Source organism: Lonchura striata, chromosome 3 (genome assembly GCF_046129695.1).
Source record: "Lonchura striata isolate bLonStr1 chromosome 3, bLonStr1.mat, whole genome shotgun sequence".
Classification (NCBI taxonomy): Eukaryota; Metazoa; Chordata; class Aves; order Passeriformes; family Estrildidae; genus Lonchura; species Lonchura striata.
In genome coordinates this window covers 96,176,932-96,189,777 of record NC_134605.1, presented here as the reverse complement: position 1 = coordinate 96,189,777, position 12,846 = coordinate 96,176,932, and the positions used below count along the sequence as shown (strand labels likewise).

General features: G+C 34.9%; 1 protein-coding gene across 2 annotated transcripts in view; it reads right to left on the bottom strand.

The window, feature by feature from the left end:
- Positions 1-12,846, bottom strand: part of TRAPPC12 (trafficking protein particle complex subunit 12) — a 52,835-nt gene that overhangs the window by 33,242 nt on the left and 6,747 nt on the right. For both annotated transcript variants that reach the window (XM_021551200.2, XM_021551201.3), the window contains exons 4-5: positions 7,094-7,207; positions 6,122-6,260 (exon numbers count right to left, since the gene is read on the bottom strand). In XM_021551200.2, the coding sequence (XP_021406875.2) occupies positions 6,122-6,260; positions 7,094-7,207 (253 nt within the window). The remainder of the gene's footprint in view (positions 1-6,121; positions 6,261-7,093; positions 7,208-12,846) is intronic.

The following is a 12,846-nucleotide window of genomic DNA, read 5'->3' as shown; positions in this document are numbered from 1 at the left end:
CACTTTACAATTTAACTGCACATGACCTAAGAACACAAACTCTAAATCATGATCAGATTTTGAAACTTTAAAAAGTTTCAAAAATACTTTTTCAGTAATTTGGAGTTACTTGCATTGAAGAAAGGAAAACATAACAGAAAGAATGCAGGAAAACCACAAAAATTGTCCTGCAGCAAAGAGATCACTCTGAATCTTGCCTACTGATAACTGTAATAAGGCAGAATTTAGAAATTAGTTACTTGCTCATAGTATTAAGAAATCCTGTGTAGAGCTGGCAATATTTTCAATGAGACTATGTAGCCTTGGGAAAGAATGGACAATTAAGTATTTTAGTAGTACTCTACCCCATTAGATTATACATACATTTCTTAACTAAAATATTTGTATTACTTCAGAAAAAATTCTATTTGCATGTCTAAGAAGCCTGAACAACTGGAACCACAACATTTGAGTGGTATTTATTCAAGCTGTATTAGCTGATTTTACAGTAGCTCTTTACAGTAGCTCTGAAGCAAAAGAACAGTGAATTTAAAGAGGCAGTGGAGAGGTACACAATCATGACAACAAAATAATGGGTAACCAGTTCCACCAGAGATTTTAATATGTTTTTTACTGCCAACGTGAGCTTGAATGAAGAGCTCGCCTGAGCAACTGCCAAGACTCAATCAGTCTGACATGGGAGTATTAAGGCAGTATTTGTGGTAACACATGGAAAAAAACCAGTACCACGTGTAACAATAAAGTGGAGTATTTTTTTTTCTGCTTTCCTGCAAAATTTATTAACAAAGAGGAACACTCTCTAAGACATAATTTTTTTAGCCTGTGCATTTCTTCTCTTATCTTTGTTTCTAAATTGATTTTCTTTTGTTTCTCTGCCTACCACAAGCTTTTGTTATTTATTAATCCTTTTATTATTATTAATCTTTTTTCCCCACACCACATTCTGCCACAGTTATCCCACTAACCAAATCTGAGGAATGTGGAAAAAAAGATGATTTATAGCATCATCAGACCCCATAAATTAAAAAAAGGAAGCTTCAGCCAGCCTGCCTCCTACTGACACGGACAAATAGAAGAGAAAAAGAAAGGAAGACAGCAAACTCAAAGTGGTCAAACACCATTGCAGAGGCATCACATAAAAGAGAGAATTTCTCCAGTCCAAGTTTGTCCTTACTTATGGCATGTGATAATCTGTTTTACAGTTTTTTCTTCTGTAGTATGTTTTAATATTCCTTGTTATAGGAATATTAAATATTCCTACATATATATATATATATATTCCTATAATAAAGCCCATTTGGCTTCCTTAATGGTTCAGTCCTGAGTTGTTTAACCACAGTCTTCCCTGACAAAATGTATGTCAATCCACATGTCAATCCACCTGCAATCCACCCTTGTTCCCTTGTCAAAGATAACACACTCCTTTGGTTCTGGAGTGTTCCCTGTCCCTCATCCCTTCCTCGAAGCAGAACTGGATTGTCAGGTTTGCTCCCTCCCTGTGTTGGCTTCTCTTGGGGAGCCCTTACCCTGCACCCCTCCCCTAATGCCTCCTGTTGGTCACAGGTTGTGACCTCCCTGCATTCCCCCCATTCCTTAAAAGTAGCCCCTTCAGGTTCAGATTTGTCACTTGCTCCACCCCGGTTTGGGATTAAATCCTTGGAGACTCAGACAAGTGTCCTTCCCTTATTCCTGTGCCTTGGTTTCCCCGTGCTCTGTGCCCTGCTGTGCTCCTCACACCGCAGCGATCACCGCCACCGCAGCGGCCACGCGCGTGTCTGCCCTGGGGCCACCAGCGGGACAGCCCCCGGCCAACCTCCACCCGTGGCCACCGACAGCCAGGCACCATGGCACAGGCTGACAGTCAGAAACGGGACCAAGCTTCAGGCTGACCTTTCAACTGTACTTAGTCGTCTGCACTATACACAGTCCAGATGCTTGTAAAATGTCTTTTGTGGGTATTAGAGAAATACTTTGGATAAGTGTTTTCACAGTTAACACAGTATCTCTGTATCAACAGACATAAAACAAGCTTCTCACCACAATTTTTGCTATTTTATAAGCTTACAAAATGTAGTAACCATTATTACAGTTTATCTTATACATCAGTGCTGCAAACTTGTTAACAACATGGGTTGGGTGTGACAGTTCTAGACCATGTATGATATGATTCCTTTAGAACGTCTGGAATTTCAAAACTGAATAAAAGAAACAAATTAAGGCCATGGCTTGAGTAACTAAGGACACATTAAAAATGAAATCACACACAAATTTTTTCTATCTTCATGTATTTCTGATAAAAATTCTAAATACAGTGGATATTACTAATGTCATAAAAATATTAGTAGTGAAAAGTGCTGAAGCAGTTCTGCTATCTAGACTCACACTATTTTATATCTATAGAAAAAATATTATGTATATATATAAAATTTTTGTTATTTTTTTTAAATCATCACTACCCATCCAGAAGTGCTATCCTATCACAGGACACACTAGTGTATCCTATTCACAGCACTGCCACACGTTTAAAAACTTGTGTTGGCATTGAAACCAGAGCTCAAGGGAACAAATACACTATGAAGTAAGTTTCTAAAACACATACAACTAGATATTTAATGCCATGTTCCTCATTTAGGTCCTTCCCACCACAGAACAGAAGATTGCTTTTTTTTAGAGGAATACAGATGATGCTGCATCATCAGAAAGAAAATGAAAAGGGTAAAGGGAAAGAAACCCCACCCCATATTACATAAACTTCTGATCAGGGGAACAGAAGTTAAATTTTTACTGATGCATAGCTTATTTTTCCCTCCTTTGAAATACAAAATAAATTATTATAATATATATAATAAATAAAATAATTATAATATAAATTAAATAAGTTTTGTAGCTTTAGAAGACTCATGTTGGTAGCATTATTTCTTCTGGAACTTACTGCTGTATTAACCAGAAACAAGACCAAATTGCCTCATAGAAAAATGAAATAGCATGTTAATGTAGCATTTTAATTGTTGCTCTCACAGGTTCAGAAACACATAGGTATTACCAACGGAAAGGCTGTCTCAGGTTAGGAAAGCTATCATATGAGAGTTTATTATGTATCACAAGGAACACAGACACAAACAGTATGAAGAGAAGTGGGTCAGACTGTGTAAATATAGTTAAAACCCTTAAAAAAAATCCTGAAATCCATCTGTCATGAGAACCATGACAAAAATTCAGCCTTACGTATCCCACACAGAACAATGAAGATGTGCAGGAAGCAATTTGAAACAGGGTTCCTGACCCAAGGATCTACCCATTATGAAAGAAAAATATATGTAAAAATAGGATAAATCTACAACTAAGGAATTATAAGATTTTACTAGAAAATGAGAACAGTCAGTTCTCTGCTCCTTATCAATCAGGAATGATCTACGAGTGCCTTAACCAGCCCCACCAGCCAACACAATGATCCCTGCAGAGTCAGTGTCCTGAGAGGCTGCACTCCTACAGGCAATGCAGATGACTGAACAAAGAGCCCATAGAAACCAGGAAAGGAAGATTCCAGAAGGACTAGATCTTACAGCCATGATAAAGACAACAATAGTGGGATCAATGCACACCATGGCTGCAAATGCCATACAAAATAGGAGGAGGAAATGGAGATTAGCAGCACTGCTGAAAGCAAAACAGCTTTAGGCCAGTTTCAGAGGGAAATTAAGAGGATAATATTGGTCACGTTAAGTTACATTAATGGAAAAGCATCTTTCACTTTTCATACAGTTACCTGTAATTTAAATTCTTTGAGATAGATCTCTCAGAGATTAATGGATGGAAGGCTATTCTCATTGCTCTAAGTTTTGAACTTCCCCTGCTTCCTGCATAAAACCAGAAAACTTCCTAATGAACTATATTTTTTATTATGAATCTTTTGAATACAAAGAAATTATGCAAAGTATTATCTGTATCCCAATTAATGGGACCATAATTTATATCTATACTCTCACTTCTTAAATTGACTTTTAAGTGCTTACTTCATTTATATACCATGAATCAAAATTAAAATGTTGAAATTAAGCAGTTTCTTTTAGGCTTATTACACCACAAAATGATACACAAAATTGCCAAATAGCAGTGGATTGTGTATTCATACTAATATATTTCAACCAAAATATAGGAATGATTTATCTGTATTTTATTATTTAAATTAGCTGGTTAACAATGCATGTATACTAAATTTCTTTATCCATTATCCAGCATAGCATAGTTTAAGGCTAGACAAAAAACAACTGCTTGTGTTCTCCTACATCCCTGAAAATGCTATTTCTCTCTCCTCAAAAGTATGTAAAGAAAGTTTAATAGCTGTTCCCACATAATAACCACATTGGATGTATACGAGATATCTGCAACTAACAGGTCAGCTCCATCCAACCTTGATCCTACTTTCCTTTAAAGCGATCAGATTATGGTCCCAGTTGATATGTTCAACTGTTAAAAATTAACTGAAGCATATAATAATGAAATAGACTATCTTCCTTAAGATCACCTTTTTTCGCCATCAATATCCTCATAACTTGTATGAAATAGCCACAGTGCTTGAGTGATTGCTCCAGGATCCAAAGTTCAGTCACGGGACAGGTGATGTGAACACCCGGCCAGACTGTCCAGAGCTGCTGCTCCCTGCATCATCTGTGGCATGAGCACTCAAGTATGTCAAATACTGACATGACCTGCAAGGATTTTTCTTAGACAAAATAGCTTATTTTGAATATTGAAAAAGATGTGGAGACATAAATATGGTCTGTGGAAGACTACTATTGCTATAGCATCATGTGTGCAGCTGCTCTAAGAACACCAGATTGAAAAAGCTGTCCAACCTGATGGCCAGGACCACTTTCACTCTTCCAACTGACACAATTCCTTCCCAATGGATTGCCTGTGGTTACCTGAAGGATGATGAGTAATGTCAGAGGGAGTTGCTCTAGACAGTCCACACTGACCTTGCTGGGCTGCAACTGATCTTTTGCATCACTATGCAAAATAATCTGCAAAAAATCTGAACTCTCGGACACCAACTTCCCTTCCTCAGAAACCTCAAAATCTTTTATCTTTCTAGGTTACCCCATCAAGGCTACCAGCATCTCATGTAAAATGGACTGTAATTTTTCAGAGTGGCACTGCCTGTAACAACTGCTTCCTCCAAATGTTGTATTACACAGTGGTTCAAATAAGAAAGCCAAAGAACATTAAGAACACTCCACAGTGTACTTGCATCACTGAGTTATTCTTTTCTAAATAACAGTTACAGAGAAAATAAAATTTCAAAATAGTCTGAACAAGAGCAAAATTGCTCTTAAAAATAGCAATTTCTCAAACCCAGACTTCTGGAGAACTAGAATATCCTGAGTAGTGGAACTATGAGGTTAACCTATGGACTATTTGGGAGCAGTGGAAAATAGTGTATTTGTAACTTGAGACAAACTGCTTATATAGAATTGAAGCTGGTGTTTTTGTTCTCTTCAATAATAAGACACAGTAAATCTCTGATTTTACTTACTTTCAATTATATAGCAAATAATACTACATTTAATCATGTTTCAATGAAGAATTATTAACTTACTTCTAGATTTCAGTTTTTTCCTTTTAATCCTAGAAACCAGGAAATAACACCTGCAGTGGCATGAGGACGTGCAAGTATTAAAAATGGCTTAGTGATACTACATGGATGAACTGAAGAGAAAAAAGCTTATAGAGTCTGTTTCCACAAATTCTCTCATCATCTTTCAAGTCTGATTTTGGGTAAAATGAACTATTCAAGGTTGGTAGTTTTTAATTTCAGTATCATAGAACAAAAATATTACACTTATTGTTAAAAACATTCCCCTGTAGCAGCATCTGAAATACACTGCCTACCTATATTGTTCTAACTGTTGTTAGTTCTTATCACTACCTCCCTAATGCGAGCAATACTTTAATGTACTCATCAATAATGTTCTTCTGGGGAAAAAAACCAAACCAAAACCAACATATCCATCACTCTCCAATGCTTTAGCCTTAAAAACCCACTGAATCCAGCCAATATTTTATATTTACTGTTAAAAACAGAAAAAAATAAAAGTATTTCATAAATCAAGTGCTTTACCTTTACGTCCAGGGTATACATTAGGGTAATATTCATAATAAAGATCAGGCTGGTCTAAATTTCCAAATGGTTCAAATTCCATTTCTGCATTTTGGAACAGATCCAGTTTTACCAGCAGTGCTAGTCTCACAAACCACAGCTAGAAATTAATACATATAAAAAAGGGAAAGACAAAGTCTGTTATTAGCTTCAATCAAAAGCCACATCCAATACAATTTCAACTTTTCAACTTTTTCTGATAAAAGCTGAGTAAAAAGTTTCTCTGTAACTGAAAAGAATCAGGATTTATATTTACCTGCTCTTTAACATAGTACTTTTTAGCAAATCATTAAAACAAAGCTCAGAGGACCGAGGTTTAATTGTTTGTAAAGATAAACAATTTCAAAGGTGAAGTTCAAAAACTAACCTGCCTCAAATTTAGAACATCTCTCTTTGAAATGAGTTAACATGAATTATCAATCTGGTATTTTAACTGCTTTCCTGACTTTACAAGGATATCCTTAAAATCTTTTGGAGAAAGAGAAGCTCCATGAGCTTTATAATCACTAGGGTCAAAAACATGAGTTCTCATCTGGACACATCTGAATCACTTCAAATATCTTATTAATTTGGATTCTTCTTTTCTAAGCAACATGAAACACATTTCTAACATGGAATCTTACTATAAAGTTCACAATCTAGATAGGTCCATGAACTATAGTAGAACGAGTCTTTCAAAACAGCAAAACATGTTCCATTTTACTAATGGAAAAACCTTTAAAAAGAAACAAGATTGGATTTTCCTTAAAATAACTAAGTTTGTTTTAAATGAAGGCCTACTTTACATAAGCAAACAGAAAAAGTATCTTGCTAAAGTACTAAAATAACCTCAGTTTCTACGTTACAATTAGGAAAAGAAGTTTGATAATGTTAAAAAAATTGCCACTATGTATATTGTTGGTAAAAAGGTGACAAAGGCATATTTAAACTTACCTGTAAAGAATCTGTTGTATGGCTAGCGGGTAGTCCACTTTTTTTATAGCCTTGACCATGTGCAGTTAGAAGCCGCCCACACAAGTCAACTGCTGCCCTCCAGTTTTTACTGCTCTGGGAAGAAGAAAACAATAAGAAGCAAAATCATCAAGTCCCTAAAATGCACAACTGCTGATTTTGCCTGCAGCAGCAACATGTACCCATCAGTAATAATGACAAGGTCAAGAGAGCTGGCTGGTGAGAAGCAGAATGTCATTTGTCAAAGCTGCATGTCTAATTAGGCAAAAAGGGAAATCAACTATTAATATCATCAGGTCACTAAAACAAAAGAATATACAATACCATATGGAATTCTAAACCTAAAGCTAGATCATGTTTGATTATATAAATGAATATACTATAATATTCAATATTTTGTTTTCTCCTAAAAAAAAGGAGAAAAATATTGCCAATATTATCAATAATACCAAAGTTACTCTACGGTCATAAAGTATTCAATGATCATTCTTGTCTCACTGACTTATAAACTCAGATTATAACCCCTAGTACAGTTCACCTAATGAAAATAAACTTTTAGCATTGTTCAGGATACAAAATTCCTATTAATCAAAAACAAAGAACAAGGAAGAATACAATGCATAAATGAGAAATTCAGAACAATAACTACTGTTTCACCTACAAAACATAAACATTTGTATTTCCACTGAATTACTAATTTCAAAATACTCTTTTCTTTTATTCATATAACAAAAACATTCTTAGTTATACAAATCAAACTATACTCTCACACTGTTAATCAGTTTTTCAATGGAAATATCCCAATAATGTTTCTGCCTTGTATAGTCTGATGCAACAAACGAAACATTTAAAACACAGATTAATGCTTCACACGTTTTAAGCTGTTATACTTTTTTATTATACAGAGGAGTTTTTAAAGAGACATATCCAGCAGGTCATTGTAAAGTAAATATATGCTATTCCTGAAAGTAATATTTTTTTCCAAATAGTTTCTTAATACATAAACATAATTGTAATAGAAAATAATCCTGTTGTCTGATGAAATGTGAAGGAATAAAATACATTTATATTGATCATTGCAAAGTCCAGATACTAATCTTGAATTGGTATTTTATTAATTTTGCTCCAGTGTTTCAAAAAACATGTTGATACAGCAGTCACACTGAAAAAAAAACAGTAGTAACAACTGAAGAATTTTTCTAATTTCTGGCCCCCATTTTGCAGCCACACAGGCCACAAACAGGTCACAACAGAGATCACCATGCACTGACCACCTCACCTCTCCTATTTGCATTGTCAAATGCCAGATAAAGTTGAGTTCCACTGGAAATGTAAAAGTTGGCTGTCAGCAAGACCATGAAACAGCATGGCAGACTCCGAGCCATCTACTTTCTTATGGAAGAGCAGGAAGTGATAATGCATTATTATATGCTTCAACATCTACCTGTATCAACTTAGAAAAGATGAACGATACTGACAAGGAATACCTGAAATTCATTCCTCTTTTGGAGAGACAAACTACATTCTTATTACCCTTAGAACAGGAGCAAACACAAAAACTAAAAAACTGCTAAACTAAAACTGCTCAACTTCTCTACCAAAATGAGAGTTAGGATCAAAAAATAATAATGGATCATTTATGACCAATTCAGTTGCTACAATCCTTTAAATTCTATTTCAGGCATGGACGAAAAATACTTTATTGAACAAGACAGCCAAGAGAAGCAAGCGTGACAATTATTGTGAAAACAGTCTTTGCTGGAAGATGAATATTTGAAAATATTTCAAAATTACAGCTGCCTGCAGGTCATGAAGCATAATTCTCTGTGGAATCTTAATAGAAGACTGCTCACAGTACAACTCTAATTTGACATTAACTGGACAAATTATTATCTTAGGCAAATTGTACCAGACTTAAAGAGTTGCCAGTCCACCAGAAATCTTTATCCATTTCAAATGTCCCTCAAAACCTTGCAGGTCTTGCATTTTTGTGCTTTCTATGATCTACAATCACACAGTTCTAAAAATCCAGGTTCCTTATACCAGAATTTTGTTTGTAAGTCATAAGTATAGGCTCAAAGCAAATATGGACACTACAGCTTCAGATACAGCATTAAAAATACTGAAGAACACTCTCAAAGACAAAAAAAATTATTCTGTGATGATCAGGATATGGTTGTCTAACTGTAATGATGTAAAAACACTAATTTCTCTATGAAAAAATACTGTCAGCCAAATATTATTGCTAAATAGTTCACTAACACAGCAGCAGCCTCGAAGAAGAGAACTACTCTCCACACGATGTTAGTATCATCTTTCCACTCCCCCAAAAAGTATGAAACTGTTGTTCTTTTAATGAAAGCCACCAGCAAATATGATTCCTCTACTTTTAAAACACTATTAGACTAGATGTTTATCTAGTGAAAGGATTTTTTTAAAAATCCATAGACATAACCAAAAATTAAAAATCCAAACCATCTCAGTACCAACTGCTGTATATACCTCAAAGCTAGGCCAAGCAGATCAGTCACCCATCAGACTCTCTGTTCTTCAAAAAAACCAGAAATCCTGGGGGAGGTTTACATACAGACAGGGAAACTGCACAGTAAAACACATTTCAAATGTAATTCTTCTGTCAAGGAAAGAGAGGCACGCAGACTGGAAATCTACAGAAAATGTATTCAATGATGAAAAGGGAACTCCTTTGATACACAAAGACAATTTATAACTTTATTCAGTCTCTCAGGAAAACCACTGGCATTTTCTCCAATAAATAGTTGCTTCTTAGTACAGAAATGCAACCTCTTCCCAAAAGCACATATTTACAGTTTGTGCTGCTCCTACCTTCTCTCAAATCAGCCATAAAACTGTAGGAAAATGCTCACTGATTTAGAAACAAAAGAACAATCCCCTCTCCTATTTTTAAGGATAATTTATAACTTATTAAAGTGAATACGTACGTTATACTACTGTATCCAGGTTTGTTATATTTGAAAATATATGCAAAAGCACAACATTACTCTTGCAAAAGTAACAATATATGACTTTTATAAAAGAGACTCAAAGGGAGTCATTAACTCTACATTGTAACACCATTAAAGTGATTAAAATGTCCTCCTCCACTAGCTATGACATGCTTCTCCCCTGTAAATTACATTGGTAGAACATTTATACATCATTTAAGAAAGTGTAGCTAGTAACCCTTTCTTAGTCTAGCAGCTTGAGGATATTATTCCTTATTTAGAGGAAAATTTACATATTTACATTGGCATGATACTGCACTCTTTTTGTAAGTATGATAATAACCCTGAAAGATTGAATTCCTCTGACTGTAGGCACCTTACAACTCCAAACATCAGAAGGGCCTCTGGTAAGCAAGACGGTGCTATTTGTTCAATTGAGGGTAAAAAAACTAGTCTAAAATATGGAATAATAAGAACCAACATAATTGCAGCTTGCACCTTCTATTTGTGGATGTAAAACAAAGCAACACCGTGATGAGATCTTGCTTACATTTATTTGCTCTAGTTTGTAAATGCACGTTCCTATGCCAGATTAATAAAATGTTTTAGAAATTGAAAATCCAGATTTTCTGTTTTCAGTTAAGAAATATACTTATCCAGTACAGATATATAACTCTATTCACAAATTATTATAGAATTTTTGTGCAGAACTGCTCCAGCAGCCTCTCATCTCTTTAAAGCCCTAAAGTTGCAAAACTAATTCACCTACACCACCTCCAAATCATTTTGCTACCAGTAGAGCATTTCCAATTCACTGCTGCCCATCCAATAGAAGAAACTGAAAATGTGGAAATACAGTTGTTCAATAAACCATCTTTGGCTTACTAGCAAAAATCTCATTCAAACCACCTAGAGACCAAATTGATGCTGAACAATTTTGTTTACCAAGTTTAACAATTGGAGTTCAGCTCCTGGTGAAAAGCTATTCATCTTAGACATGATACTACTGTTGGTGATCTCATCAGAAAAAGTGCTCCTTTGGAAGTTCAGCTTATCAACTTCTTAATAAATTTTGTTTTCTGACAATTAGTTGTACTTGAGGAAGCTTTTGCAGCCTGCATTATGATCCCCCCGAAAGCACAACAGTCTCCAAAATTCTTTGCTATAAGCACTAACTACGTCTTACCCACAGAAGTGTTTTTACTTAAATGTTTTTTACTGGAACTTTTACAGGAATGTGAGAAGGTCCTACTCGAGAATGCAACTTGGAAACAGTCTAATATAAGGTATTCCTTTGTGGCCCTGGTTAAAACAGGTGGTATTTTAATTTGTAGATGTAACTTAGGAGGTGGCATTGTCAATATGTACGGACCACATCACTAAACAGGGATCAGATGATTTACAGTATCAGAACAATAGAAAAGGTAAAACACAAGGCCTATGTCATTTACAATGTAATGCGCTGAGTTGTGAGCAGTGATAACAAAAACACATTATTTTCAATTGGGAGAGTGTCTGAGAAGAGCTCCAAAGATGATTATGAAGGCATCCATGATAAGGTGGCTAGAGAAGGGTTATTTTTTGCTTTAAAAAGAAAATCTGAGAAGTGGAAATGCCATGGCAGTCTGTTCATACAAAGTAGCAGGGGAGAAGATGCCGATATTAAGGAAAACAAAATTACTTAAAAAGCAACAGATGACCAAAACACTTAAATTATTGTAAACAACTTTGATTATAAAAAAGATTTTGAGGGAGGACTGATTAGAATGCCTTTGATTAAATGAACTTCTGGAATAGCCTTTGAAAGTAAAAGCAGTGTATTTGTATTTATTAAAACAGCCAAACAAGCTAACCAAATTAATCATACTGTAGAATAGGAAAGCTTCAGAATTGCAGCTGAAGACCTGTGGTTTAAAGATTTGGTATACTGGTGAGCATATTTTTCCATCCACGCAGGATTAAAATAGTAATGAGACACTAAGGAAGCAGTTTCCTCTGAAGTAGACAGCTTAGAATACTGATTTTATTTTTTTTCCCAATAATACAATGGAGTTTGCTCAAGATCATCTGAGAATTTTATCCTAACAAATTTCTTCATAACAGGACTAAACATTCACTTTAGGTTTCAGCTGTCACTAGTGTCTTCCTACAGTCTGTGATAATTGTTGGGACTTTTAGATGGAAACCCATCTAAATTTAGCTTGTGATAAGGAACTGTACTATTAGTTCTCTATTGACTTAAGAGTTCAGACAACAACTCACACATAAACACCTAAATAATAGATATCAGTCTAAAGGTGAAATTTATCCTAATTCTAAGCATTTCTGTTCTGCACTGCAAATGCATTCAAAGTACACTCTTCTGAGTTGCTGCAAGGGATTGAATTGAGTGACAAAAAGATTTCATGGTCATGTGTAGTGCAAAAGGATACCAAATAAACAGCTAAGGAAAAAAAATCTTAACTTCTGGAAACTGCAAAGCAATATTCCCAATATTCAAAAGTTTTTAACTAGATCTTAATATAAATATTGCCTGCAAGTTGTCCTTTGCATTCAAAGATTCTTTTGCTGAATATATTTGGTCATGAATTCACTCATAAAGAAAGTAAATTTTGTGACTAGCAACAGAGTAGCTATTATATGTCATTCTGGCCTATTATGTATGTAAAAAGCATATATCTTTTTAGTTTATATCATCTAGCATAGGATTTTAATGTTTTTAAGTCAAAAATCCCTTTAAATTTAAAGACTGTAGTCAATCAGAAATAAATT